Source organism: Lepus europaeus, chromosome Y (genome assembly GCF_033115175.1).
Source record: "Lepus europaeus isolate LE1 chromosome Y, mLepTim1.pri, whole genome shotgun sequence".
Classification (NCBI taxonomy): Eukaryota; Metazoa; Chordata; class Mammalia; order Lagomorpha; family Leporidae; genus Lepus; species Lepus europaeus.
The window spans coordinates 18,372,997-18,399,148 of NC_084851.1; the positions used below are offsets into that span (position 1 = coordinate 18,372,997).

At 41.9% G+C, this 26,152-nt stretch overlaps 1 protein-coding gene across 1 annotated transcript in view; it reads right to left on the bottom strand.

Annotated features, from left to right (window-relative positions):
• The window catches only part of LOC133754128 (nuclear receptor corepressor 1-like), a 33,639-nt gene extending 12,781 nt beyond the window's left edge, over positions 1-20,858 (bottom strand). The window contains 1 exon segment of the mRNA XM_062184693.1: positions 20,841-20,858. Coding sequence (XP_062040677.1) covers positions 20,841-20,858 — 18 coding nt within the window.
• Between the last annotated feature and the right edge of the window lie 5,294 nt (positions 20,859-26,152).

A 26,152-nucleotide genomic window follows, 5' to 3' on the forward strand; every position in this document is an offset into this window, starting at 1 on the left:
TTAGTGTTTATTTATATAAAAGTACATATTTATTTGAAGGGATTACAGAGAGAGAAAGAGAGAAAGTGAGAGGGAGAGACAAAGAGAGAGAATGAGAGAAAGTGAGAGAGAGATCAAGGCATTGAAAGCCATCTTCGGTCCTTTGGTTCACTCCCCAGATGGTCATTGCCAGCCATGGGCCAGGAGCCAGGAGCTTAAGCTAGGAGCCAGGAACTTCCTCCAGCTCTGCCACATGGAGAGCAGGGGCAAAGCACTTCAGCCACCTTCTTCTGATCTTCCTAGGACATTAACCTGGAGCTAGATTGGAAGCTGTTTCAAGAACTGGTGCCCATAGGGGATGCTGGCACCACAGGCAGAAGATTTACCCATGACACCAAAATGCTAAACCTTCATTTCACCACTTTGTATTTAAAATAATTCTAAATCTATAAAACTTCTCCAGGAAATTTGTTTTAAAATTGTCATGATATTGCCATCCTTCTCTTGTATATTCTGTGTGTGTGTGTATATATATATATATATATATATATATATATATATATATATATATTCTGTATATATAATACACACATATATATATAATACATATATATATTACACACATATATATACACATATATATATTCTGTATATATATAATACATAGAATATATATATTCTTGTATATATATAAAAAGTCAAATAACATAAAATACACTGTTTTGCTATAGATACGTCTACCTCTCTATAACAAGTTTCTGTCTGATATGCTTTAAAAAGGCTTCATAGAGCTAAAATTATTGCAATAGTCTATTATGATCTTCCCTATAAGTATTATAAATAAAAATTTAAAATTAAATTCCTTTAGACATATGTGTCTCATGACATTTACCACCACATATTCATCTATGAATTCTTCATGTTTCTCTCCCTCTTGAAATGAATTTGGTGAAAGAGTCATTGCGAGAAAGACCTAAAATTAAAAGCCAATAAATAACAAAAGATACCTTATTTACATTATATATATGTATTATATATATAATATATATAATTATATAATATATATATATATAATGATTTAAGGTGGGACTGAAAAAATTGTGGCACTGAAAGAACTGAAGTGATATTCTGAGGTTACACTGAGGTATTATACAATTAAATAGGGACGAATTGCTTCAACTTCACATTTAGGGAATTCAATACTGTTGTGTCCTTAGAAGAAAATTATAACATTATATTTATATATTTGCTTTTTAATTCACCACAACATAAAATGTTTCAAAAATAATATCATGGGTGCCAGTGCTGTGGTTCACTTGGTTAATCCTCCACCTGTGGCACCAGCATCCCATATGGACACCGGTTCTAGTACTGGCTGCTCCTCTTCCATTCCAGCTCTCTGCTGTGGCCTGGGAAGGCAGTGGAGCATGGCCCAAGTGCTTGAGCCCCTGCATCCACATGGGAGACTGGGAGGAAGCACCTGGCTCCTGGCTTTGGATCAGTGGAGTTCCAGCCATAGCAGCCATTTGGGGAGTGAACCAATGGAAGGAAGACCTTTCTCTCTGTCTCTCCCTCTCACTGTTTATAAATCTACCTGTCAAATAAAAAAAATAGTATCACAGAAAGTGATTATTTAAACTATTTCAAGTTGTTTTTTTTTCTTTGACAGGCAGAGTGGACAGTGGGAGAGAGACAGAGAGAAAGGTCTTCCTTTTTCCATTGGTTCACCCTCCAATGGCTACTGTATTATATTTGCATAAGAAAAGAATTTTCTTTTTTTTTACTTAGTAAATATAAATTTCCAAAGTACAGTTTATGGGTTACAATGGCTTCCCCTCCCCCATAACTTCACCCCCACTCACACCGCCTCCATCACCCGCTCCCTTTCCCATTCCATTCACATCAAGATTCATTTTCAATTATCTTTATATACAGAAGATTGATTTAGTCTATATTAAGTAAAGATTTCATCAGTTTACACCCACACAGAATCACAAAGTGTAAAATACGGTTTCTTTTTTTTTAAACTTTTATGTAATGAATATAAATTTCCAAAGTCCAGCTTATGGATTACAATGCCTTCCCACACCCAAACTTCCCTCCCACCCACAACCATCCCCTTTCCCGCTCCCTCTACCCTTCCATTCACATCAAGATTCATTTTCAATTCTCTCTTTTTTTTATTTAGTGAATATAAATTTCCAAAATACAGCTCATGGATTACAAAGACTTCCCCCCCACAACTTCCCCCCCACCCGCAGCCCTCCCCCCTCCCACTCACTCTCCTCTTCCATTCCCATCAAGATTCATTTCCAATTCTCTTTATATATAGAAAATCAGTTTAGTATATATATATATAGATTTCAACAGTTTGTCCTCCCATAGCAACACAAAGTGAGAAAATACTATTGGAGTACTAGTTATAGCATTAAATAACAGTGTACATCACATTAATGACTGAGATTCTGCAAGATATTTTTTTTAAAAAAAGATTGATTATTTTTCTATGTAATTTCCAATTTAAAACCAAGGTTTTTTTTCATTTTCAATTATCTTTATATACAGAAGATCACTTCAGTATATACTAAGCAAAGATTTCATCAGTTTGCACCCACACATAACCACAAAGTGTAAAAATACTGTTTCAGTACTAGCTATATCATTACTTCACCTTTGACAACCTATTAAGGATAGGTCCCACATGGGACGCAAGTACACAGTGATTCCTGATGTTGATTTAACAATTTAACACTCTTGTTTATGGCATCAGTAATCTCCCTAGGCTCTAGCCATGAGTTGCTGAGGCTATGGAAGCCTTTAGGGTTCGCCGACTTCAATCCTATTCCAACAAGGCCATAGTCAAAGTGGAAGTTCTTTCCTCCCTTCAGAGAAAGTTACCTCCTACTTTGATGGCTCCATTCTTTCCACTGGGATCACACTCGCTGAGATTCTTCATTTAGCTCTTCTTCTTCTTCTTCATCTTTTTTTTTTCCCCAGCATGTCTTGGCTTTCCATGCCTAAAATACTCTCATAGGCTCTTCAGCCAGATCCAATTGCCTTAAGGGCTGATTCTGAGGCCAGAGTGCTATTTAGGACATCTGTCATTCTATGAGTCTGCTGTGTATCCTGTTTCCCATGTTGGATCCTTCTCTCCCTTTTTTTTTGTCAGTTAGTATTAGCAGACATTTGTCTTGTTTGTGTGATTCCTTTGACTCTTAGGCTTATCAGTGTGATCAGTTGTGAACTGAAATTGATCACCTGGGCTGGTGAGATGGCATTGGTACATGCCACCTTGATGGGATTATATTGAAATCCACTGGAACTTTTCTAATTTCATCATTTGCGGCAAATCCAATTGAGCATGCCCCCTATTATACATCTCCTCCCTCTCCTTCTCTCATTCTTATATTTAACCAGGATCACTTTTCAGTTAAGATTCAGACACCTCAGAATTATTGTGTGTTAATTACAAAGTTTACAAAAAAAATACTAAAATGGATAAAGTGTTACATTGTACATCAACAGTCAGCACCATAGCTGATCAGGTCATTATTTCTCATAGTCTCCATTACACTTCCACAGGTTACCCTTTGGTGCTCAATTAGTTGTCACTGATCAGGGAAAACAAATGATATTTGTCTCTTTGGGACTGGCTTAATTCACTTAACATGATGCTTTCCAGATTGCTCCATTTTGTTGCAAATGACTCGGTTTCATTGTTCCTTACTGCTGTATAGTATTCCATAGAATACATGTCCCATAGTTTCTTTATCCAGTCTACTGTTGATGGGTATTTGGGTTGGTTCCAGGTCTTAGCTATTGTGAATTGAGCTGCAATAAACATTAATGTGCAGGCGGCTTTTTTGTTTGCCAATTTAATTTCTTTTAGGTAAATTCCAAGGAGTGGGATGGCTGGGTTGAATGGTAGGGTTATGTTCAGGTTTCTGAGGAATCTCCAGACTGACTTCCATAGTGGCTTAAAAAGTTTACATTCCCACCAACAGTGGGTTAATGTCCCTTTTTCCCCACATCCTCTACAGCATCTATTGTTGGTTGATTTCTGAATGTGGGCCATGCTAACCGGGGTGAGGTGAAACCTCATTGTGGTTTTGATTTGCATTTCCCTGAAGGCTAGTGATCCTGAACATTTTTTCATGTGTCTGTTGGCCATTTGGATTTCCTCTTTTGAAAAATGTCTGTTGAGGTCTTTGGCTCATCTCTTAATTGGACTGTTTGTTTTGATGTTGTGGAGTTTCTTGATTTCTTTGTAGATTCTGGTTATCAACCCTTTATCTGTTGCATAGTTTGCAAATATTTTTTCCCATTCTGTCGGTTGCCTCTTCAGTTTCCTGACTGTTTGTTTTGCAGTACAGAAACTTCTCAGTTTGATGCAATCCCAATAGTTAATTTGGGCTTTGACTGCCTGTGCTCCTGGGGTCTTTTCCAAGAAGTCTTTACATGTGCCTATATCTTTCAGGGTTTCTCCAATGCTCTCTAATAATTTGATGGTGTCTGGTTGTAGATTTAAGTTTTTGATGCAGGTTGAGTGAATTTTTGTGTAAGGTGAAAGGTAGGGATCTTGCTTCATGATTCTGCAAGTGGAAATCCAATTTTCCCAGCACCATTTATTGAATAGACTGTCCTTACTCCAGGGATTAGTTTTGGATCCTTGATCAAATATGGGTTGGCTGTAGATGTTTGGGTTCATTTCTGGTATTTCTATTCTGTTCCATTGGTCTATCCATCTGTTTTTTTTTTTTTGACAGGCAGAGTGGACAGTGAGAGAGAGACAGAGAGAAAGGTCTTCCTTTTTGCCGTTGGTTCACCCTCCAATGGCCACCGCGGTAGCACGCTGCGGCCAGCGCACCACGCTGATCCGATGGCAGGAGCCAGGTGCTTATCCTGGTCTCCCATGGGGTGCAGGGCCCAAGGACTTGGGCCATCCTCCACTGCACTCCCTGGCCACAGCAGAGAGCTGGCCTGGAAGAGGGGCAACCGGGACAGGATCAGTGCCCCTATCCAACTGTTTCTGTACCAGTACCATGCTGTTTTGATAACTACTGCCCTGTAGTATGTCCTGAAATCTGGTATTGTGATGCCTCCGGCTTAGTTTTGTTCTACAAGATTGCTTTGGCTATTTGAGGTCTTCTGTGTCTCCATATGAATTTCAGCATAATTTTTTCCATATCTGAGAAGAAGGTCTTTGGTATTTTGATTGGTATTGCATTGAATGTATAAATTGCTTTTTGGAGAATGGACATTTTGATGATATTGATTCTTCCAATCCATGAGCATGGAAGATTCCTCCATTTTTTGGTATCCTCTTCTATTTCTTTCGTTAAGGTTTTGTAATTTTCATTGTAGAGATCTTTAATGACCGTGGTTAAGTTTATTCCAAGGTTTTGATTGTTTTTGTAGCTATTGAAAATGGGATTGAATTTCGAAGTTCTTTCTCAGCCATGGCATTGTCTCTGTATACAAAGGCTGTTGATTTTTGTGCATTGATTTTATATCCTGCTACTTTGCCAAACTCTTCGATGAGATTCAGTAGTCTCTTAGTTGAGTTCTTTCAGCCCACTAAATAAAGAATCATATCGTCTGCAAAGAGGGATAGTTTGAGTTCTTCCTTCCCAATTTGTATCCCTTTAATTTCTTTTTCTTGCCCAATAGCTCTGGCTAAGTCTTCCAGAACTATATTGAAGAGCAGTGGTGAGAGTGAGCATCCCTGTCTGGTACCAGATCTCAGTGGAAATGCTTCCGACTTTTCCCGGTTCAATAGGATGTTGGCCGTAGTTTTTCATAAATTGCTTTGATTGTATTGAGGAATGTTCCTTCCATACCCAGTTTGCTTAGGGTTTTCATCATGAAAGGGTGTTGTATTTTATCAAATGCTTTCTCTGCATCTATTGAGAGAATCATATGGTTTTTCTTCTGCAGTCTGTTAATGTGGTGTATCACGTTGGTTGTTTGCGAACATTGAACCATCCCTGCATTCCAGGGATAAACCCCACTTGGTCTGGGTAGATGATCTTTCTAATGTGTTGTTGCATTCTATTGGCCAGAATTTTATTGAGGATTTTTGCATCTATGTTCATCAGGGATATTGGTCTGTAATTCTCTTTCAATGCTGCATCTTTTTCCAGCTTAGGAATTAAGGTGATGCTGGCTTAATAGAAAGAGTTTGGGAGGATTCCCTCTTTTTTGATTGCCCTGAATAGTTTGAGGAGAATTGGGGTTAGTTCTTCTTTAAATGTCTGGTAGAATTCAGCTGTGAATCCATATGGTCCTGGGCTTTTCTGTATTGGGAAGGCCTTTATTACTGTTTCAATTTCTGTGTCAGTTATGCGTTGTTTAGGTTTTCTATGTCTTCCTGGTTCAATCTTGTAGGTTGTATGTGTCCAGGAATCTACCCATTTCTGATAGATTTCCCTGTTTGCTGGCATACAAGTCCTTGTATTAATTTCTGATGATTGTTTTTATTTCTGTGTTGTCTGTTGTTACATTTCCTTTTTAATCTCTAATTGTATTGATTTGGGTCTTTCCTTTTTTTAGTTAGTTGGGCCAATGGGGTGTCAACTTTTTTTATTTTTTCAAAAAACCAGCTCCTTGTTTGGCTGATTTTTTGTAAATTTTTTTGGATTCAATCCTGTTGATTTCTTCTCTGATTTTAATTATTTCTCTTCTGCTACTGGGTTTGGGTTTGGTTTGCTGCAGATTTTCTAGATGCGTGAGATGAGTTGAAAGTTCATCTATTTGGTGCCTTTCCAATTCCTTGATGTAGGCACCTATTGATATAAATTTTCCTCTTAACACTGCTTTTGCTGTATCCCATAGGTTTTGGTATGATGTGCTGCTATCCTCACTTACTTCCAGAAAATTTTTGATTTCTCTTTTAATTTCTTCTGTGACCCACTGTTCATTCAGGAGCATGTTGTTCAGTCTCCATGTGTTTGTACGTTCTCTAGGGATTCCTAAGTTGCTAATTTCCAACTTCATTCCTTTGTGGTCCGAGAAGCTGTATGGTATGATTCTAATTCTTTTGAATTTGCTGAGACTTGCTTTATGGCCTAGCATGTGGTCAATCCTAGAGAAGGTTCCATGTACTGCTGAGAAGAATGTAAAGTCTTTCTGTGTAGGATAAAAAGTTCTATAGATATCTGTTAGGTCCATTTGAACTATAGTGTCATTTAAATCTACTGTCTCCTTGTTGGTCTTCTGTCCTGTTGATCTGTCTATCTCTGAGAGTGGAGTTTTGAAGTCCCCCAGTACTATTGTATTGGGGTCTAAGACTCCCTTTAATTCCCATAACAAGTCTTTTAAATAAACCAGTGCCCTGTATTAGGTGCATATACATTGATAATTGTTATATCTTCCTGTTGAATGGATCCCTTAATCATTAAATAGTGCCCCTCTTTATCTCTCCTAATAGGTTTTGTGGTAAAATTTATGTTATCTGATATTAAGATGGCTACTCCCGCTCTTTTTTCATTTCTGTTGGCATGGTATATCTTTTTCCAGCCTTTCACTTTCAGTCTGTATGCATCTTTGTTAGAAAGATGTGTTTCTTGTAAGCAGCAGATAGATGGGTTTTGTTCTTTAACCCAATCAGCCAATCAGTGTCTTTTAACAGGATTGTTAAGGCCTTTAACATTTAATGTGACTATTGATAAGTAGTAACTTTACCCTATCTTTTTGGGTTTCCTGTGATCTTTTGCTGTGAGGTTTCCTTCCTTTACCTTATTTCACATTGGTGACCGCATTTCTGTGTTTCTGCATGTATCACATCTTTAAACATCTTTTGCAGGGCTGGACGAGTGGCAACAAATTCTTTCAATTTCTGTTTTCTGTGAAAGGTCTTTCTTTCACCTACATTCACAAATGAGAGCTTTGCAGGATATAATATTCTGGGCAGTCAGTACCTGGGCTATATCTCGCCATTCCCTCCTTGCTTGTAAGGTTTCTGATGAGAAGTCTGCTGTGAGTCTAATTGGGGATCCTCTGAGAGTAATCTGACGTTTCTCTCTTGCACATTTTAAGATCTTTTCTTTATGTTTCACTGTGGTGAGTTTAATTACAATATGTCATGGTGAGGATCTCTTTTCGTCAGGTTTATTAGGGGTTCTATGAGCTTTGTGTACTAAGATGTCTCTGTCCTCAAAACCTGGGAAATTTTCTGCTAGTATCTCACTAAAAAGGCCTTCTAATCCTTTCTCCCTCTCCATGCCTTCAGGAACTCCTAGGACCTGAATGTTCGTTTTTTTAATAGTATTCTGTAGGTTCCTGACTATTTTTTAGATTTCTAATTTTTTCTTCTTTTCTTTGGTTTGCCTGTTTCCTTTCCTGTTCTCTGTCTTCTAATTCCGATATTCTCTCTTCTGCTTCACCCATTCTGTTTTTGAGGCTCTCTATTGTGTTTTCCATTTGATCTATTGAGTCTTCATTTCATTGTGGTTTTTTGTCACTATCTCTGTTTCCTGTTCTACTAGTTGTTTCATTTCATTTTGATTCCTCCTTAATATTTCATTTTCACGAGAGAGATTTTCTATCTTGTCCATTAAGGATTTCTGTAGCTCAAGAATTTGTTTTTGAGAACTTCTTAATGTTCTTATCAATTGTTTGAGATCTGCTTCTTGCATTCCCTCTATCTCTTCATCTTCATAATCTTGCATTGGCGTGCCTTGTTCACTTGGGGGCGTCATAGTGTCTTCCTTGCTCTTGTTACCTCGGCTTCTATATTTGTTTGGCATCTTGGAGGTGTTGGCAAAGAGCTCTGATTCTTCAGTGTTGCCTAGGCTAAGGAGGTTGTTTTACTTATGTAAAGTAAGTGGTCTCTGCTCTTTGTCTTTCTGGGGTTTGTAAGGAGAGTGCAGAGAGAGGCTAGTGTCCCAGCTGGTTCCCCCCTCTTTTTTTCTTCCAGTCAGCCTGGTGTAGCTCCCCCTCCCCACTGCGTGAGCTCCGACCAAGGTGTAACCTTCACGGTCAATGTCTCTGGATACATTTGCTTCCAGTGCCGGTGCTCAAATTCTGTGGGTGGGCCATGTCCATGGCGCGCCTCCCTGCGGGTCGGGTCAGGTCAGGTCCGTGGGGTGTGGTGTGGCTGGGCGCTGCTAGGTGCAGCTCAGCATGGCTCCATGTGGCTCAGCATGGCTCAGCGTGGCGTGGCAGTGGGCCACCTTACTCTCCCAGTAGGTCCTCCGTGTCGCTTCCACTAGATCCAGAAAAGTTTCCTCTGCAGTTTTTTCCTCTGAGACTCTTCTTCAGGGTACAGTAACTCCATCCTTGTTTAAATTTCTTTTCCCAAACTGTTGTGTATGCCCTCACTCTTCCAACATCTTGGCTCCGCCCCCAATTCTCTTTATATACAGATCAGTTTAGTATATATTAAGTAAAGATTTCAACAGTTTGCACCCACACAGAAACATAAGGTGTAAAATACTATTTGAGTACGAGTTATAGCATTAAATCACAATGTACAGCACATTAAGGACAGAGATCCTACATCATATTTTTTATTTTTATTTATTTTTTTAAATTTTTTTAATTTTTGACAGGCAGAGTGGACAGTGAGAGAGAGACAGAGAGAAAGGTCTTCCTTTTTGCAGTTGGTTCACCCTCCAATAGCCGCCGTGGAAGGCACGCTGCAGCCGGCGCACTGCGCTGATCCGATGGCAGGAGCCAGGTGCTTCTGCTGGTCTCCCATGGGGTGCAGGGCCCAAGCACTTGGGCCATCCTCCACTGCACTCCCTGGCCACAGCAGAGAGCTGGCCTGGAAGAGGGGCAACCGAGACAGGATCGGTGCCCCAACCAGGACTAGAACCCGGTGTGCCAGCGCCGCAAGGTGGAGGATTAGCCTAGTGAGCTGCGGTGCCGGCCTCCTACATCATACTTTTTAAAAATTGATTAATTTTCTATGCAATTTCCAATTTAACACCGTTTTTTTTTCATTTTCAAGTATCTTTATATACAGAAGGTCGATTCAGTATATACTAAGTAAGGATTTCATCAGTTTGCACCCACACAGAAACACAAAGTGTAAAAATACCGTTTCAGTAGCAGTTATAGCATTACTTCACACTGGACAACACATTAAGGACAGATCCCACATGAGAAGTAAGTTCACAGTGACTCCTGTTGTTGATTTAACAATTTGACACTCTTGTTTATGGCATCAGTAATCTCCCTAGATTCTACTAATGAGTTGCCAAGGCTATGGAAGCCTTTAGTGTTCACCAGCTTTGATCTTATTCTGCCAGGGTCATAGTCAAAGTGGAAGTTCTCTTCTCCCTTCAGAGAAAGGTACCTCCATCTTTGATGGCCCCATTCTTTCCACTGGGATCTCACTTGCAGAGTCTTTCATTTAGGTCTTTTTTTTTCCAGAGTGTCTTAGCTTTCCGTAACTAAAATACTCTCATGGACTCTTGAGCCAGATCCGAATGCTTTAAGGGCTGATTCTGAGACCAGAATGCTATTTAGGACATCTGCTATTCTATGGGTCTGCTGTGTCTCCCACTTCCCATGTTGGAACCTTCTCTCCCTTTTTGATTCGATCAGTTAGTATTAGCAGACACTAGTTTTGTTTGTGTGATCCTTTTGACTCTTAGAACTATCAGTGTGATCAATTGTGAACTGAAGATGATCACTTGGACTAGTGAGATGACATTGGTACATGCAACCTTGAATTGATTGCATTGGAATCCCCTGGCACATTTCTAACTCCACCATTTGGGGCAAGTCTGATTGAGCATGTCCCAAATTGTACATCTCCTCCCTCTCTTTTTCCCAGTCTTATATTTAACAGGGATCATTTTTCAATTAAAATTTAAACACCTAATAATAATTGTGTGTTAATTACAGAGTTCAACCACCAGTACTAGAACAAAAAAATACTACAATGGATAAAGTATTACATTGTACATCAACAGTCAGGACAAGAGCTGATCAAGTCACTGTGTCTCATAGTGTCCATTTCACTCCAACAGGTTTCCCCTTTTGTGCTCAGTTAGTTGTCACCGATCAGGGAAAACAAATGATATTTGTCTCTTTGGGACTGGTTTAATTCACTCAGCATGATGCTTTCCAGATTGCTCCATCTTGATGCAAATGACCGGATTTCATTGTTTTTGTCTGCTGTATAGTATTCTATAGAGTACATGTCCTATAATTCCTTTATCCAGTCTACTGTTGATGGGTATTTGGGTTGGTTCCAGGTCTTAGCTATTGTGAATTGAGCTGCAACAAACATTAATGTGCAGACGGCTTTTTTGTTTGCCAGTTTAATTTCTTTTGGGTACATTTCAAGGAGTGGGATGGCTGGGGTGTATGGTAGGGTTATTATGTATTGGTAGATTTCTGAATGTGAGCTATTCTAACCGGAGTGAGGTGAAACCTCATTGTGGTTTTGATTTGCATTTCCCTGATTGCTAGTGATCTTGAACATTTTTTCATGTGTCTGTTGGCCATTTGGATTTCCTCTTTAGAAAAATGTCTATTGAGGTCCTTGGCCCATCTCTTAAGTGGGTTGTTTGTTTTGATGTTGTGGAGTTTCTTGATTTCTTTGTAGATTCTGTTTCAGTACTAGTTATAGCATTACTTCACATTGGACAACACATTAAGGACAGATCCCACATGAGAAGTAAGTACACAGTGACTCCTGTTGTTGACTTACCAATTTGACACTCTTGTTTATGGCGTCAGTAATCACCTAGGCTCTAGTCATGAGTTGTCAAGGCTATGGAAGCCTTCTGAGTTTGCCAACTTCAATGTTATTCCAACAGGGTCATACTCAAAGTGGAAGTTCTCTTCTCCCTTCAGAGAAAGGTACCTCCTTCTTTGATGGCCCCGTTCTTTCCACTGGGATCTCACTCGCAGAGATCTTTCATTTTGCAATGTGAGACTCAGAGTCATGATAAGCAAGGTAATGAGGTGCAATGAGGCAGTGCTCCATCAAAATGGATGGACATCTCCTCAGATGAATCTGAGTGGGAGTGCCCAGTCATTCAGAGTTGGCTAAGCAAGATAAGAAAATTTAATGAAGAGAATACACTTGACAGTTCAGGTGGGCATCTTAGCAAAGATCTAAGATCAGTTTTCAGATTAGGGCTTATATGGGTATGAGGTCCAATTTATCTTACCTTTCCTCCCCTCCCCTTGTCATGGACAAAATGTTTCCTGAGTGTGAAATAGTAGAAGGTCCTCCCAAGGTTTACTTAATGTTATCAGGGCAGCCTGTAGTTGCCAAACATAGATTTTCCTGGGGTGTTTTCTCATAAATGGAATGGAACCCCACCTATGAAGTTATGGGCATTAGTTTGTATAAATATGGGGCTGCTTCTGAGGCCTACCTCTGACAATGCTATGTTCAGAAGAATGCAGATGCATCCCCAGCTGTTAATTGGCACCAGCAGAGAGGTCATAGGAAGTCTGGATTTCCATGGAGCCTCATGGGCTTGGAAAGAGGAAAGAAAGATGGGTGTGCAAGGGAAATTGGTACAAGATCCAAAATGATGGCACAAATGAGTGTGTTGTGAGGACCCTTCCCAGTCATGCTGCTGTGGATCAAAGTGATGTGGGTACTGCCTGAGTTGCAATGTGACACAAACTCTGGTCCCTGACTGGTGTGAGGGGCCCACAAACAGATGGTTGGAGAGGGCTCTGTGTTTGTGTCTCCCCCAGCTGTACGAGGCCAGGCTGATGGCTGGACTCATCAGAGGAAGGAAGTCCTAGACACCAGGTACCCAATGCCCCATGAACCTTAACTGAGCTGAGGTCATTTATTTTTAGCAACAGTAATGAAGACTTTTCAAGACATGAGGGGAGGGGTGAAAATATACACATATCACTTATGCTTCATGTTTTCAGCTGGTGTTTATTTTTAAAAAATGGCCTTGGATTCAATAATTTCTAACTTTGAGAATGGCTGGACACCAATGGGTCTTGAGTAATTAGTGAACTTCAATGCAAATTGTGGGCCTGAGGGGTCAGTGCTCACATGGAAAGGCATGGAGAAGGAGGGTGGGGAGGCAAGTGGATTGCAAGCAGGCTGTGACTCCACAGGGACTCCATCAGCTAGTCTGGCCCATTTCACAGGTGGAGAAATTAAGTCTGATCATGTTGTTGGCTTGTCTAATCGGGCCTTGGGACTCCTTGGCTCTACTTGATCTCTGCCTTCATAGGAGCCTGGGCACCCAACAGATAGCCATGAATTCCTGAGTATGAACCCTGAGAAGAAGGATGCTGAGGACCATTTCCAGATTATTCAGCACTGTCCAGTTTAGGGTTACAACAGACACTTTCTGCTCCCAGGAGGCATGGTGGGGGCTACCAGGTTGACAGTCAATGGCAGGGTGATGCCTGCACATGGTGTACTGTGCTCTCACATTTGGCATTGACGTTCAAACCTTTAAGTGACATTCCATTGCTCTTGCAGAGAATTTCCAATCCTTCACAGAGCCCAGAAACTCTCCACCTCCTGATCACCCTGGCTTGTCACTACATATTTATCAGAGGCTTCCAGACACTGCACCTAACCCTGCCTGTCTCACACCCAACACCAAGACCACCACAGCCTCATATAAGCTCAGGTTAGCCCTCGGACTTTCTAGTCCAGAGTTGTCCCCTGCAGGTTTCTACTGTTCCTTCTCTGCAGGTGGCTGCACTGCTCATTTTGCATAAATGAAGTGAACAGTAGCCTTCAATGTTGGAGGGGGGCACCAGAAGATTAGAAATGCCATCTGATTTTCTGCTGTAGCCCCGGGCCATCTTTTCTCCTTAAAAGAAGAGTATAAGATACTTTGTAAATGTTAACCATCTTTCCTGTCTGTGATAAAAAATTCCTACTGATGGATACTGCTGGTGTGGCTTTGTATGTGAGAAAAATAGTACCTGGATGTGAAAAGTGTTTTTTTAAACTTTTATTTAATAAATATAAATTTCTAAAGTACAGCTTTTGGATTACAGTGGCTTTCCCCCCCATAACTTCCCTCCCACCTGCAACCCTCCCATCTCCCACTCCCTCTCCCATTCCATTCACATCAAGATTCATTTTCAATTATCTTTATATACAGATCAATTTAGTATATATTTAGTAAAGTTTTCAACATTTTGCACCCACACAGAAACACAAAGTGTAAATTACTGTTTGAGTACTAGTTATAGCATTAATTCACATTGTACAATACATTAAGGACAGAGATCCTGCACAGTGACTTCTATTGTTGACTTAACAATTGATACTCTTATTTATTGTGTCAGTAATCACCCTAGGCTCTTGTCATGAGTTGCCAAGGCTATGGAAGCATTTTGAGTTCACCAACTCTGATCTTATTTAGACAAGTTCATAGTCAAAATCAAAGTTCTCTCCTCCCTTCAGAGAAAGGTACCTCTTTCTTTGATGGCCCATTCATTCCACTGAGATCTCAATTGCAGAGATCTTTCATTTAGGTTTTTTTTTTAACCAGAGCATCTTAGCTTTCCATGCCTAAAATACTCTCATGGGCTCTTCAGCCAGATCCAAATGGCTTAAGGGCTGGTTCTGAGGCTAGAGTGCTCTTTAGGACATCCACCATTCTATGAGTCCTGCTGTGTATCCTGCTTCCCATGTTGGATCATTCTCTCCCTTTTTTATTCTATCAGTTAGTATTAGCAGATACTAGTCTTGTTTGTGTGATCCCTTTGACTCTTAGACCTATCAGTATGATGAATTGTGAACCGAAACTGATCACTTTGACTAGCAAGATGGCATTGGTACATATCACCTTGATGGGATTGTATTGGAACCCCCTGGCACGTTTCTAACTCTACTGTTTGGGGCAAGCCTGATTGAGCTTGTCCCAAACTGTACATCTCCTCCCTCTCTTATTCCCACTCTTATGTGAAAGGTGTTTTATAAATTTGAGAAATAAAACAATGAGTGCTTGTTTCACATTAAAATTAAGTCAGAACTCAGATCCTTCCAAAATGTTTTTCTTCATTAAAAAACATCCCTTTCTAGAAATTGATTTGGGAAAATTGGCTTAATTTTTTGCGTAACTGAAATCAGAAAATGTTTCTTGAGTATCTTTTTATGAGAAAACATAAAATTGATTAAATAAGCAGCAAAATAACATTCCTTTTACTATGCAATTTCTTTTAATATGAAGTGTTATTTTGTTTTTCCTCAATTTGAACAAATAAAATAATGTTGCCCACATGCAGCACATGCTTTTGTATGAAGAAGTCAGCCATGAATATGTCTTTAAGATTTTGGAAACTTGAACTGCTGTCACTTTGGAATTCTAAAGTGTCCCTAAATCCACTGCTTCCCAGATATATTAGCAAAGAGCTGTCTCAGAAGCACAGTAGATAGTACTTGAACTGGCACTCTTATAGGGGATGTCCGAGTCCCAAGTGCTGCACCACAGTATCTGTCCTGCCTATAATTTTATAAAAGAAACATGTAAATAGGAATGTCACAGTAATAATGTGTATTCTAGCAAAAATGCCACTTCATTTATTTTTTGGGGTTACATTAAATCTTTGGTAGATTTTTCTGAGAGTCTACTTATTTTTTAAATATTAGTCTTGGGATTGGTATGTATGACACAACTGGTTTTGAAATATTTCAGATCTTCTTTGGTTTCCCTTTTCCTTTCATCTTAAACCATTGTAGCCATGAGTATTTGAAGCAATAGCTTTGCTTTATTGTAGTACAATCTCACAGGTCTGCACTTTATATCCCCACACTCTTTGACTACCCCTTTCCACTACATGGTCTTATTAATGCTGAGGAAGGTATTCCTGAGGTCAGAAGTATATAGCAATGAGAATCTTATGAATCTTTCTAGGTACTTAAAAGCCAATTAGGTTACTGAATGGAATCTTGTTCAGAAGTTGTCCTCAAAAATTTGTTTTTTTAAGGGATATTAACTTCATTGCAAGATGGCAGAATAGTGACAGGGAGGTCTGCCCTATCTAGGCAGACAGGAGAAAAAAAAGTGGAGAAAATACACTCTCAGGGGGAAATTTGCAGGGCACACCTCAGTGGGAGGTCCTACAAAAGCAGTGGAAATGGCCTGGACCTGAGTGGAAGGCACAGCAGCAAGCATGAACACAACAAAGTACCCAGAGCCTGCTATGTTGAGCAATGTGAGGTCAGACTGCATGGGCCTGCACAATTGTTAATACAGATGGAAGGAGAAACTAGTGGATTGCAGTGTCTTTGTATCAGAGTGGGAACCTTCATGGGAGTGGGCAACTGTTCACCTTGAGGGGAGGAATAAAAAAGTGATGCATCTGTCTCCCCTTCTTTCCCCTCAATACCAGTGCCCTATGGCTAATTGTGGGAAGGCTGGTACCATTTTGGATATAAGCAGGTAGCAGCTGCTCCAGCTCTTACGTGCATACCTAACTAGAACTGTTAGCAGGGGCAACCATTGCAATTCGTGTAAATTTGTGGTGACTGTCTCCACCTTGTCATCAGGTAAACACAAGCTCCTCCATGCCCAACCTGCAATAGGTGGAGTGGATAACCCATCGCAATCAAAGGGAAATGCTACCTGTGGGAGCACTTATACACACCCAGCACAACCATGAAAGGAGTAGGGTTGTGACTTGCAGGTATTGTGCATGCATGTAATCCAGGGATTTTACCATAAGGAAAAATTCATGTCCCTCACTGACTTTCATTCTGGCTGAGGAGCTCCATCTGCCAGCACTGAGCACATGCACAGTGGCTCTAGGAACTCCTGTCATTCTGTGGGCAGGACAGGCTATCAGGACACAGTAGGAGCCCTGGATGCTGAAACTGTGAAAACACTGTATCTTCATGAGAAGGGGCAAGTTGTAGACTGGGTCTGGGCAAGTTCTGGATACAGAGCCACACCCTCAGATCTCTTTGTTTTCCAGGGCAGCTCACTTTTGCAGGAAACATGCTCACAGAAAGGACTATAAAGATAATTTGTGTGGTTCATATGGCAGAACAGATGACTGTAAAAGACACTGTGGACAAACACCTGGGCATTGCTCCGCTTGGAGAGGTGAGAGGGTGATCATACCCAATGATGTGACCACCCTCCCTGCATTTCTGTTAAGAAGAGAGCTACCAGGTCCAACTTGATTGTTACTCTGGATACTCACCCCACCAAGGAGTACTGACCAGGACTCCCTGGCCACACCCATCACACACCTCTTGGTATTCAAGGAAAGTACAGACAATCCACTAAGCCACATAGGCATAGCTCAAAGATACAAGCCATCAGAAGAAAGAAAAACAATTAACTCCACAAAAGCCTGAAAATAAATGCAGAAATTCAAGAAACAAGAATAAGAAACCATGGCTCTCTAAAAGAACACAACAATTTTTCAATATTCGAATGTGAAGATGAAGAGATGGATGTAATGAGGGAAACAGAATTCAAAAATACAGTCATAAGATTACTTAAAAGCAATCAGAAGCAAATCCATGAACTAAAGAAAACTATACATGACATTAATAAGATTTTTAACTATGAAATCAAGATTTTAAAAAGAAATCAAAATGAAATATTAGAAAAGAATAATTCAGTAGATCAAATGAAAAATGTGGTAGAAAGACTTAACAACAGACTTGGAGAAGCAAAAGAAATAATATCAAAGCTAGAAGACAAATCTTTGGAAATAATTCAGTCATACCAAATAAATGAAATTAAAAATCTTAGAAACACTTGGCCGGCGCCGTGGCTCAAGAGGCTAATCCTCCGCCTTGCGGCACCGGCACACTGGGTTCTAGTCCCGGTCGGGGCACTGATCCTGTCCCGGTTGCCCCTCTTCCAGGCCAGCTCTCTGCTGTGGCCAGGGAGCGCAGTGGAGGATGGCCCAAGTGGTTGGGCTCTGCACCCCAGGGGAGACCAGGATAAGCACCTGGCTCCTGCCATCGGAACAGCGCGGTGCGCCGGCCGCAGCGCGCTACCGCGGCGGCCATTAGAGGGTGAACCAATGGCAAAGGAAGACCTTTCTCTCTCTCTCTCTCTCTCTCTCTCTCTCTCTCACTGTCCACTCTGCCTGTCAAAAAAAAAATCTTAGAAACACTGTTGGAGATGTATGGGATACTATCAAACAATCCAATATATATGAATTAGGAGTTCTTGAACATGTGTAAAGAGAGAATTTACTAGAAGGCCTATTTAGTAAAATACAGAAAACATCCCAAATTTGGAAAAAGGCATATTGAAGTACAGGAAGCATACAAAACTCCTAGCAGACAGGACCAGAAAAGATCTTCACTACAATACATTATAGTCAAACTCTCTATAATAAATCATAAAGAAAATATCCAAAATGTGCATGAGAGAAATACCAGATTACTTTCAGTGGATCTCCAACTAGTCACAGATAAATTCTCATCAGAAACCCTACATGCTAGAGGTGAATGGTGAGATTTAGCCCACATCCTAAGAGAAAAAGCTGTCAACCTAGAATATTGTAACCTGAAAAGCTCTCATTTATGAATGAAGGTGAAATAAAGACTTTCCATAAAAAACAGATTTTGAAAGAATTTTTTGCCACTCATCAAGTGGCAAAACACAAGGAGGTGCAACACAAAATCACAGAAAAATAGCCATAACTATGAAAGAATGAGAAGTCAGATAATCCCCCAAGTAGAATTAAAAAAAATAATTCCAAAGTAAACAACATGAATATTTATGGAAAAATGCCAGGGTCATTACTTATCAATAGTCACTGTGAATATAAATGGCCTCAACTCTCCATTTATAAGACTGGCTGAATGGATAAAAAACAAGACTCATGTTTGTACTGTCTACAAAAAACACATCTCACCAACAGATACATGCAGACGGAAATTCAAAGGATTGAAATAGTTATTCCATGGTAACAGAGACCAAAAAAAAAAAAAAAAGAGCCAGTGTTTCCATCCTAATATCAGATAAAATGGAAGTTAACATAAAAACTATTAAAAGAGACCAAGAATGGCACAATTCAACAAGAAGATTTGACTATAATAGATATATATGCAACCAATTACAGGGCTCCTGAATATACAAAAGAAATGTTAACTGATCTAATTGTAGACATAGAATATAATACAATATTAAAGGGGACTTCAACACCACACTTTTACCACTGAATAGATCAATCAAACAGAAAATCAACAATGAAATGAAAGAGCTAATTAAAACTGTAGACCACATGGACCTGAATGATATCTACAGAACTTTCACCCCACAGTTGCAGAATACACATGCTTCTCATCAGTGCACAACACTTTCTCAAGCATAAACCATGTATTTAGCCATAAATCAAGCCTCAGTAAATTAAAAAAAGATCAAAATCATGCCATACATCTCCTTTGAACTCAATGGATTGAAACTGGAAATCAACAACTAAGGAATCTCTGAAACATTTGCAAGCACAAAGAGACTGAACATGTTCCACATGTTCCTGAATGAACAGTAGATCATATAGGACATCAAAACAGAAATCAAATAATTTCTAGAAATGAATGAAGATGACAATATATCATATCAAAATTTATGGAATACAGCAAAAGCAGTATTAAGAGGGAAGTTTATAGTGATATGTGCCTACATCACAAAATTGGAAAGTCAGCAAATAAATGAATTATCAATGTATCTCAAGGGCTTATAAAAGCAAGAGCAAACCAAAGAGCACATTAATAGGAGAAAAGAAATAATTAAAATTAGAGAATAAATAAACAAAATTGAAACAAAAAGAAATACAAAGTATCGGTGAAATGAAGACCTGTTTTTTGAAATAGTAAAGAAAATTGGTATGCCATTGGCCTGACTAACCAAAAAAATAAGAAGACTAATATCAGGAAAATTGTAGATGGAAAAGGAAATGTAACAACATATATCACTGAAATATAAAGAATCATGGACTATTTTAAAATTTGGATTATTTGAAAGAAGTTAAACATCTTTTGATTTGATTATTGTTTATACCCCTTTCCTACTGGACTGAGACTTTTAACATTTTATGTGTTGATCTCTTTAGTTGTTAACATCATTAAACCTTTGACAACAATATAAATTACAATGTTATCCCAAAAACATAATGAAATATTGTTAGAAATAAAGAAAAAACAAAAGTAAGCTTGTGATGGAATAAAAATTCTTAATTTTAAATATAAAAAACCCAAAAGTCTCAAAAGAAAACCAAGTCATAAATGACATTTTTATGTCAACAAAGACCTCTAAAGAAAGTATTCTGAAGTTTCATTTCTCAAAATAAAAATTCAATTCCCTAAAATTGCAGTTGCAGATTAAGCTACTGATTGAGATGCTGACATTCCCTATGAGCTCGGGTTCTCCTGGCTGCTCCTCTTTTGATCCAGCTCTCTGCTAATCCATCTAGGAAAGGAGAAGAAGATGGTCCAAGTGCCTCTGCCATCCATGTGGGAGACCAAATGCAGTTCTTGGATTCTGGGTTTGGCTCAGGGCATTGGGGCCAATACAGGAATGAAACAGCAAATAGAAGATCTCTGTGTGTGTGTGCGCATGTGCGCACGTGTGTTGTCTGCTCCTATGTCTTCCCATTCCTGACTGATGGTCTTAAAGTTATCCCAGGAAACACCACATCACAGGACTCTGCCCCACATGAGGCAATCAGATCATAGGCTGTGGGTCATGACTGCTGTGTGAGTATTGAGCACATACTTGACTGAGGGTAGAGGGGTCTGCCTGTGAACTCTGAGACTAGAGGGAGTGGTGGTCTTTCTCCTACACTCCCACCCCACAAGAAATGAGCTGGGATATGGCATTCTTCCTGGGCAAAGGCAGCTTTGGGATCCTGTGAGCTCTTCCTCAGGGATGGCAAGTACATCTGGCCTTTCAGTGTATGAGGCAACACCACGGTGGCCAGCTCACCTTGTCCTTCATGGTCATGCTTGCCTGGCCATCAGAAATGTAGCAGGGATGCAGCTGGGGCAACTTGTGCAGACTCTACCATCAGCAGTGACCCAGTGTCCTGTGAAGGACCTCTGTGTAGGTAGGCATAGGAGGGTGCTGGCTCAATGCATCACACCGTTGCAATCATGCATGTCACTTCTCTGATCCTCAGTCTCCTCTTCTGGCTCACAAAGGATAACCCTTGCCCTAGGAATGAATGGGACTGCAGGAGGTGGGAACTCACTGAGGACAGGATGGAGAGTGGCACCTGAAACCTCAACCCATGACTCCTATGGAAAGCCATTCATCTTCTTGTTGCCGTGCCTTTCAGGAAATCTAGGAATGCTGAACTGCTTCCTATGGGATCAGAGGACCCTTGTTCCAGTTTAGACTGTGACTCAGGACACCTGCCTTGTACCTATCCATGGGACCAACAGCATCAAGCAGAAGAGCTAGCCCTGTACCTTGTAGCGTGACAGGCAGATACCAGGCCCAGCAAGCTGCCTGTGCAGCTAAGCAGGATTCCCTGAGTGGGTTCAATGCCAGATCCCAGAGATTTGCTGCACAATATCAGAGCTGCAAGTGATCCCCTGCTGTGTTCAGTCTGCACCTGTAGTGGAATGAGAAGGCCATGAGAAGGTGGCCACTGGCAAGCGAGCGTCAGTTAGTCAGGAATGGATTTGAAACCCATCTGGCTTTGGAAACTGCCTGGCAACAGGCTGTGATTGGATGGCTCTGGAAACTGCCTGGCAACAGGCTGTGATTGGATGGATTTGAAACTGCCTGGCGACAGGCTGTGATTGGATGGCTCTGGAAACTGCCTGGCAACAGGCTGTGATTGGTTGGGGCATAGACCGCCCCTTGACCAGATTGGCTGGTCTTGGCTATATAACCTGTTGTACCAACTGTAATAAATGAGTCTGCAGGCTGATCGCCTCAAGCCTGCTTTCACCCGAATCCCGGGGTCTGTGTGTTGACTCCGCGCCTCTTGCCCCCACCATGCTGCTCCTTTCAGAAATGAACCCATTGCAATATTGTAGAGAAATCAACTGCAACATCTGGCGCACCAACGTGACTGAGAAAGAAACATCGTGTCGGACTCGGCGAGGTCCCCCCTGGGTTTCAGCAAGTAGGCCCCTCGGTGTTTTGTATGCTGTTCGGTTCTGTGAGGGTGAGCACAGAACCCCCTCCTACGCCCCTTTCTTTGTCCTTGTCCTCGGTCTAAGTGACCCCAGGTTAGCACACACTGCCCTGAAGCGTACGTCGCTCCTCGGCTCCTCCTTTTACTTTCGGTTCGCCCGGCGAATTCACATAAGGGATTGATCATCCCAGAATTCGGAACCAAGTCATCTTCCCTCACTCGAGAGAGGTGATGCTCCGGAGACACTGTGTGGGCATACGGCCTTGACCTAACGAATCAAGGAAGTCCCCCACTAAGCACAGGACATATGTACGATCTGATACACCACTATCTGTTTGTCTAGCATAGGGAAACCTCCTACAAAATGCCATCCACAGTTGAGGTGCTAGGAATTTGCTTTGTTACGGCAGCAGTGCTGTACGTGTCTTTCCTCTGGCTAGAGTTGGCATACTGTGCCGCTCTTAAGCACTCAGACATAGGAAAGATACCCTCCTCTCAGAATCCTGTGCAGATTATCAAACATAGTGAATCTGTGAGTGATAGGAGCCTGACACTCCAGGTCCCTGTCTCACAGACAATGGTTGATGACTTAGGGAGAGAGAGCTCTGACAGTGAAAAAAAGAACATAGCAAACAAGGTAGCAATGCCTAGTCAGCCACCCCCAACATACCTGTGGGATGAACTAAGAGGACCTCTACACAATAACTCATGCAATGTCATCCCATCCACACCCAGTGAGGATCCCCACATTTGTGGAAGTCCCCAGGCACCCCAATATCTCAGGGCAGCCGCTAAATCCCATGACATCAGCATGTTTGCTGTTAACGTTGAAGTGTACACAAAATTCAGGCCCTGGATTCCAACGCCTGTAAAAAGGCTTTTATTAACCAAGGGTCGAGGATATGCTTGTGTCTTTCCAGAGAATGCAGAACAGCCCATTTGGGTACCAGCCAGAAACATCAAGCCTGCAACTGACAGCCAACCAGAACCAGTTGAACAAGACCGAGACTCTGCCTTGTTAGCAGACGCACCTGCCCTATCATCCTACCCTGAGAAACTGCCCAAAGCCATATCTGTTACTGTTGTGTACCCCACTAGCTCTGGTCAGCCACTCAAATGGCCCATAGCCTGTGTGCGGTCATGCCATTCCTGATAACCATTATTCCTCATTCCTACCACTATCTGAGCAAGCAATCCTGTGGTCTCTCGATTTGAGCGCTGGTTAGTCAATGATGGGTAAGATCCCCTGGGGGACAACCTAATACAGGCACAGCTGCGTACGGAGACCACATGGAAACGGGGTCAACAATGGTATGGCCAAGAATCATGCCTCCCGTTGCTCAAAAAATAAACAAAAAGGGGGAAATGTAGTGGAATGAGAAGGCCATGAGAAGGTGGCCACTGGCAAGCGAGCTTCAGTTAGTCAGGAATGGCTTTGAAACCCACCTGGCTTTGGAAACTGCCTAGCAACAAGGCTATGATTGGATGGCTCTGGAAACTGCCTGGCAACAGGCTGTGATTGGATGGATTTGAAACTGCCTGGCAAAAGGCTGTGATTGGATGGATTTGAAACTGCCTGGCGACAGGCTGTGATTGGATGGATTTGAAACTGCCTGGCAACAGGCTGTGATTGGTTGGGGCATAGACCGCCCCTTGACCAGATTGGCTGGTCTTGGCTATATAAGCTGTTGTACCAACTGTAATAAACGAGTCTGCAGGCTGCTCGCCTCAAGCCTGCTTTCACCCAACTCCCGGGGTCTGTGTGTTGACTCCGCGCCTCTTGCCCCAACCACGCTGCTCCTCTCAGAAATGAACCCACTGCTAAATTGTAGAGAATTCAATGGCAACATGCACCATCTGCTTTCCTTTGCTCAGTGCTGTCCCAGTGCCACCCAGCACCTCTGGGGACACCAGGACCCCTACCCACCAGCTGAACACCAAGTTGTCCAAATGTTTGTGTTCACTGGAAGGTTTCTCTGGCAGCCACTAGAGGTATGGGGAGGGACAGCCACCAGAAGCCAGGATCCTCGAGTGAGTTCCTATTAGCCAAGATCCAGGCCCAGAAGAAGCCTAGTAAGTAGTTTGGACTGAGGATGAGGGTGTCACCAGTCCCTTTAATTCTGAGGATGGGATCTTTCCCATCAGCAGGGCACCTCAGCCCTGGATTTTCTGAGTGAATCAGGGAAAAGGGGGGGATGCAGTGGTGGTGTAGACAGCAGATGGAAAGAAGAAATTCCAGCTGTGATTGAAGCCAAAGGAGGCCCAGATGGGCAAGAAGGGGCCCTTGAGGGTTTCCACACCAGACTGTAGATCCAGTGGGCACTAAAATGGCTTGTTGCTGCCAGCAGGAGCCCAGGGACCACTAAGGGACTCCATACTCTGGGGGCTATGAGTGGTAGGGAACACTCTATTTGGCCATGGGTGCCCTGGGAGGCAGAGCTGAGTGGAAGTGCCACGATTGAGCACTCGACTGTTATGGCTAACATTAAGAGTTATGACTTTGTCTAGACAGGTCAGTCAACTGAGCCCCCAGGGCTGGGGCTCCTTGCAGGGGTGGGAAGGGACTTGACTGGGAAGTGTGAGCAGGCCCTGGAAACAGGTGAGTGAGGGTTAGGACAAGGAGGGCTTGTGCAGGAATGGAGATGGGAGCATTGCATGTAAGCAACAGGACTTGGAAAGGCCTTTGCCATTTGGACATGATGTTGGGGTAGCAGGGCCGGCAAGACAGAGTTGGGGAAGCAAAGGAGGACTCGATCCTAGAGCCTGATTCCAGTCTGGGATGGCAGACAGGGTCTCCTGGGCTTTCAACCTCAGTAGATTGGGCAGACCTATCTCCCCACAGAAAGATGGCACCCTCGGACCAGTGGATTCGACCTTCACTTGCAGCCTAAAGAGGGGTATTGGTGAGAATGCAGCAGGGTCAAATTCAGGCTTAGGGGGTTCCTGCAGCTTAGTGAAACCACCTCCTTTACATTTCCTTCCAGCTGGTGGTGGTAAGGAGGTCTAGGTGCCTCAGGTGGACCTATGTCACCCCCTGAGGGTTTTGCTCCAGTGGAACTTGCTCTGCTCTTGTACTGGTTCAAGTGTGCGATGATCATCAGGCACCGGACATGGAAACATGCAGGAGAAACCTGGGAATTGGAGTTGGGCTGCCCAAGCCACAGGCTGACTGAGTCTCTTCTGGTCTTCCCTAAGTTCCAAACTCACCAACCCAGAATGGCACCCTCCAGGCAACTAGACATGCTCAGCACCTATCCTCCCCATGCCATCCCTGTGGGCTTAGTACTCCACATTCCATTGCTCTCCCTCCCACCCAGAGCCTTCTCCCTCCTAGTGTGGGGGCCATGTGTTTCCAGGCCAGGATCCTGGTGCCAATTACAGTGCTGCCGATCTCTGATGGGCACACTGGATGTCTGACATCACTGGTGGTCATTGGCAGCATGGCCATTGTGGAGGTGCACTTAGTAGAGCAGAACCAGGGATCTTCAAGATTGGAGAGTGCTGCTCCTGCTGGTGGGTGACTTGGGCTTCCCTCTGGTGCTGCACTACATGACTGCATGGGTGGGCGCTGAGGTGTGCACTGCCAAGCACCTACACCATGATTCTCCGGGTCTTGTACATCTTCATATTTGAAATGATGATCTGCTTCATCTGCCATAACTACAAGACAGCACGGAGCAGGGCAGTAAAGTTTACTCATAGGTGTGCAATGATGCTGCTGCTGCCAATGTGCATCCTTAGCCTCTTTCTGCTGCTTGCAGTGTGAGGTACCAGTTTAAAGGATCCTTGGGAGGGAAACTGACTACTAAAGCACACTCTTCTTAGAGCACCAGGGAAATAGCATGTTCATTGACAATGAATTGACATAGCTGAAATGGGAAAATACTGGGGGCTATAATGGAAAACAAACTAAAACTAATTACACTCATTATAATTATTTTGTAATCATTCATCAAGTTTATATTGTGAAGTATAACCAGTATCAGCTCTAAATTCTTACATATTCTTTGGTGTTTCTGGATTTACTATCAAGTTCCATTCACTTGTCTTTTCAACTGTCTGTAAAGAATATTTTGTGAAAATTAGTAGCATACTTTCATATCTTCAATAGCAAGTCTTTAAAGCATCCCCGTCAAGTTTTGTTATAACA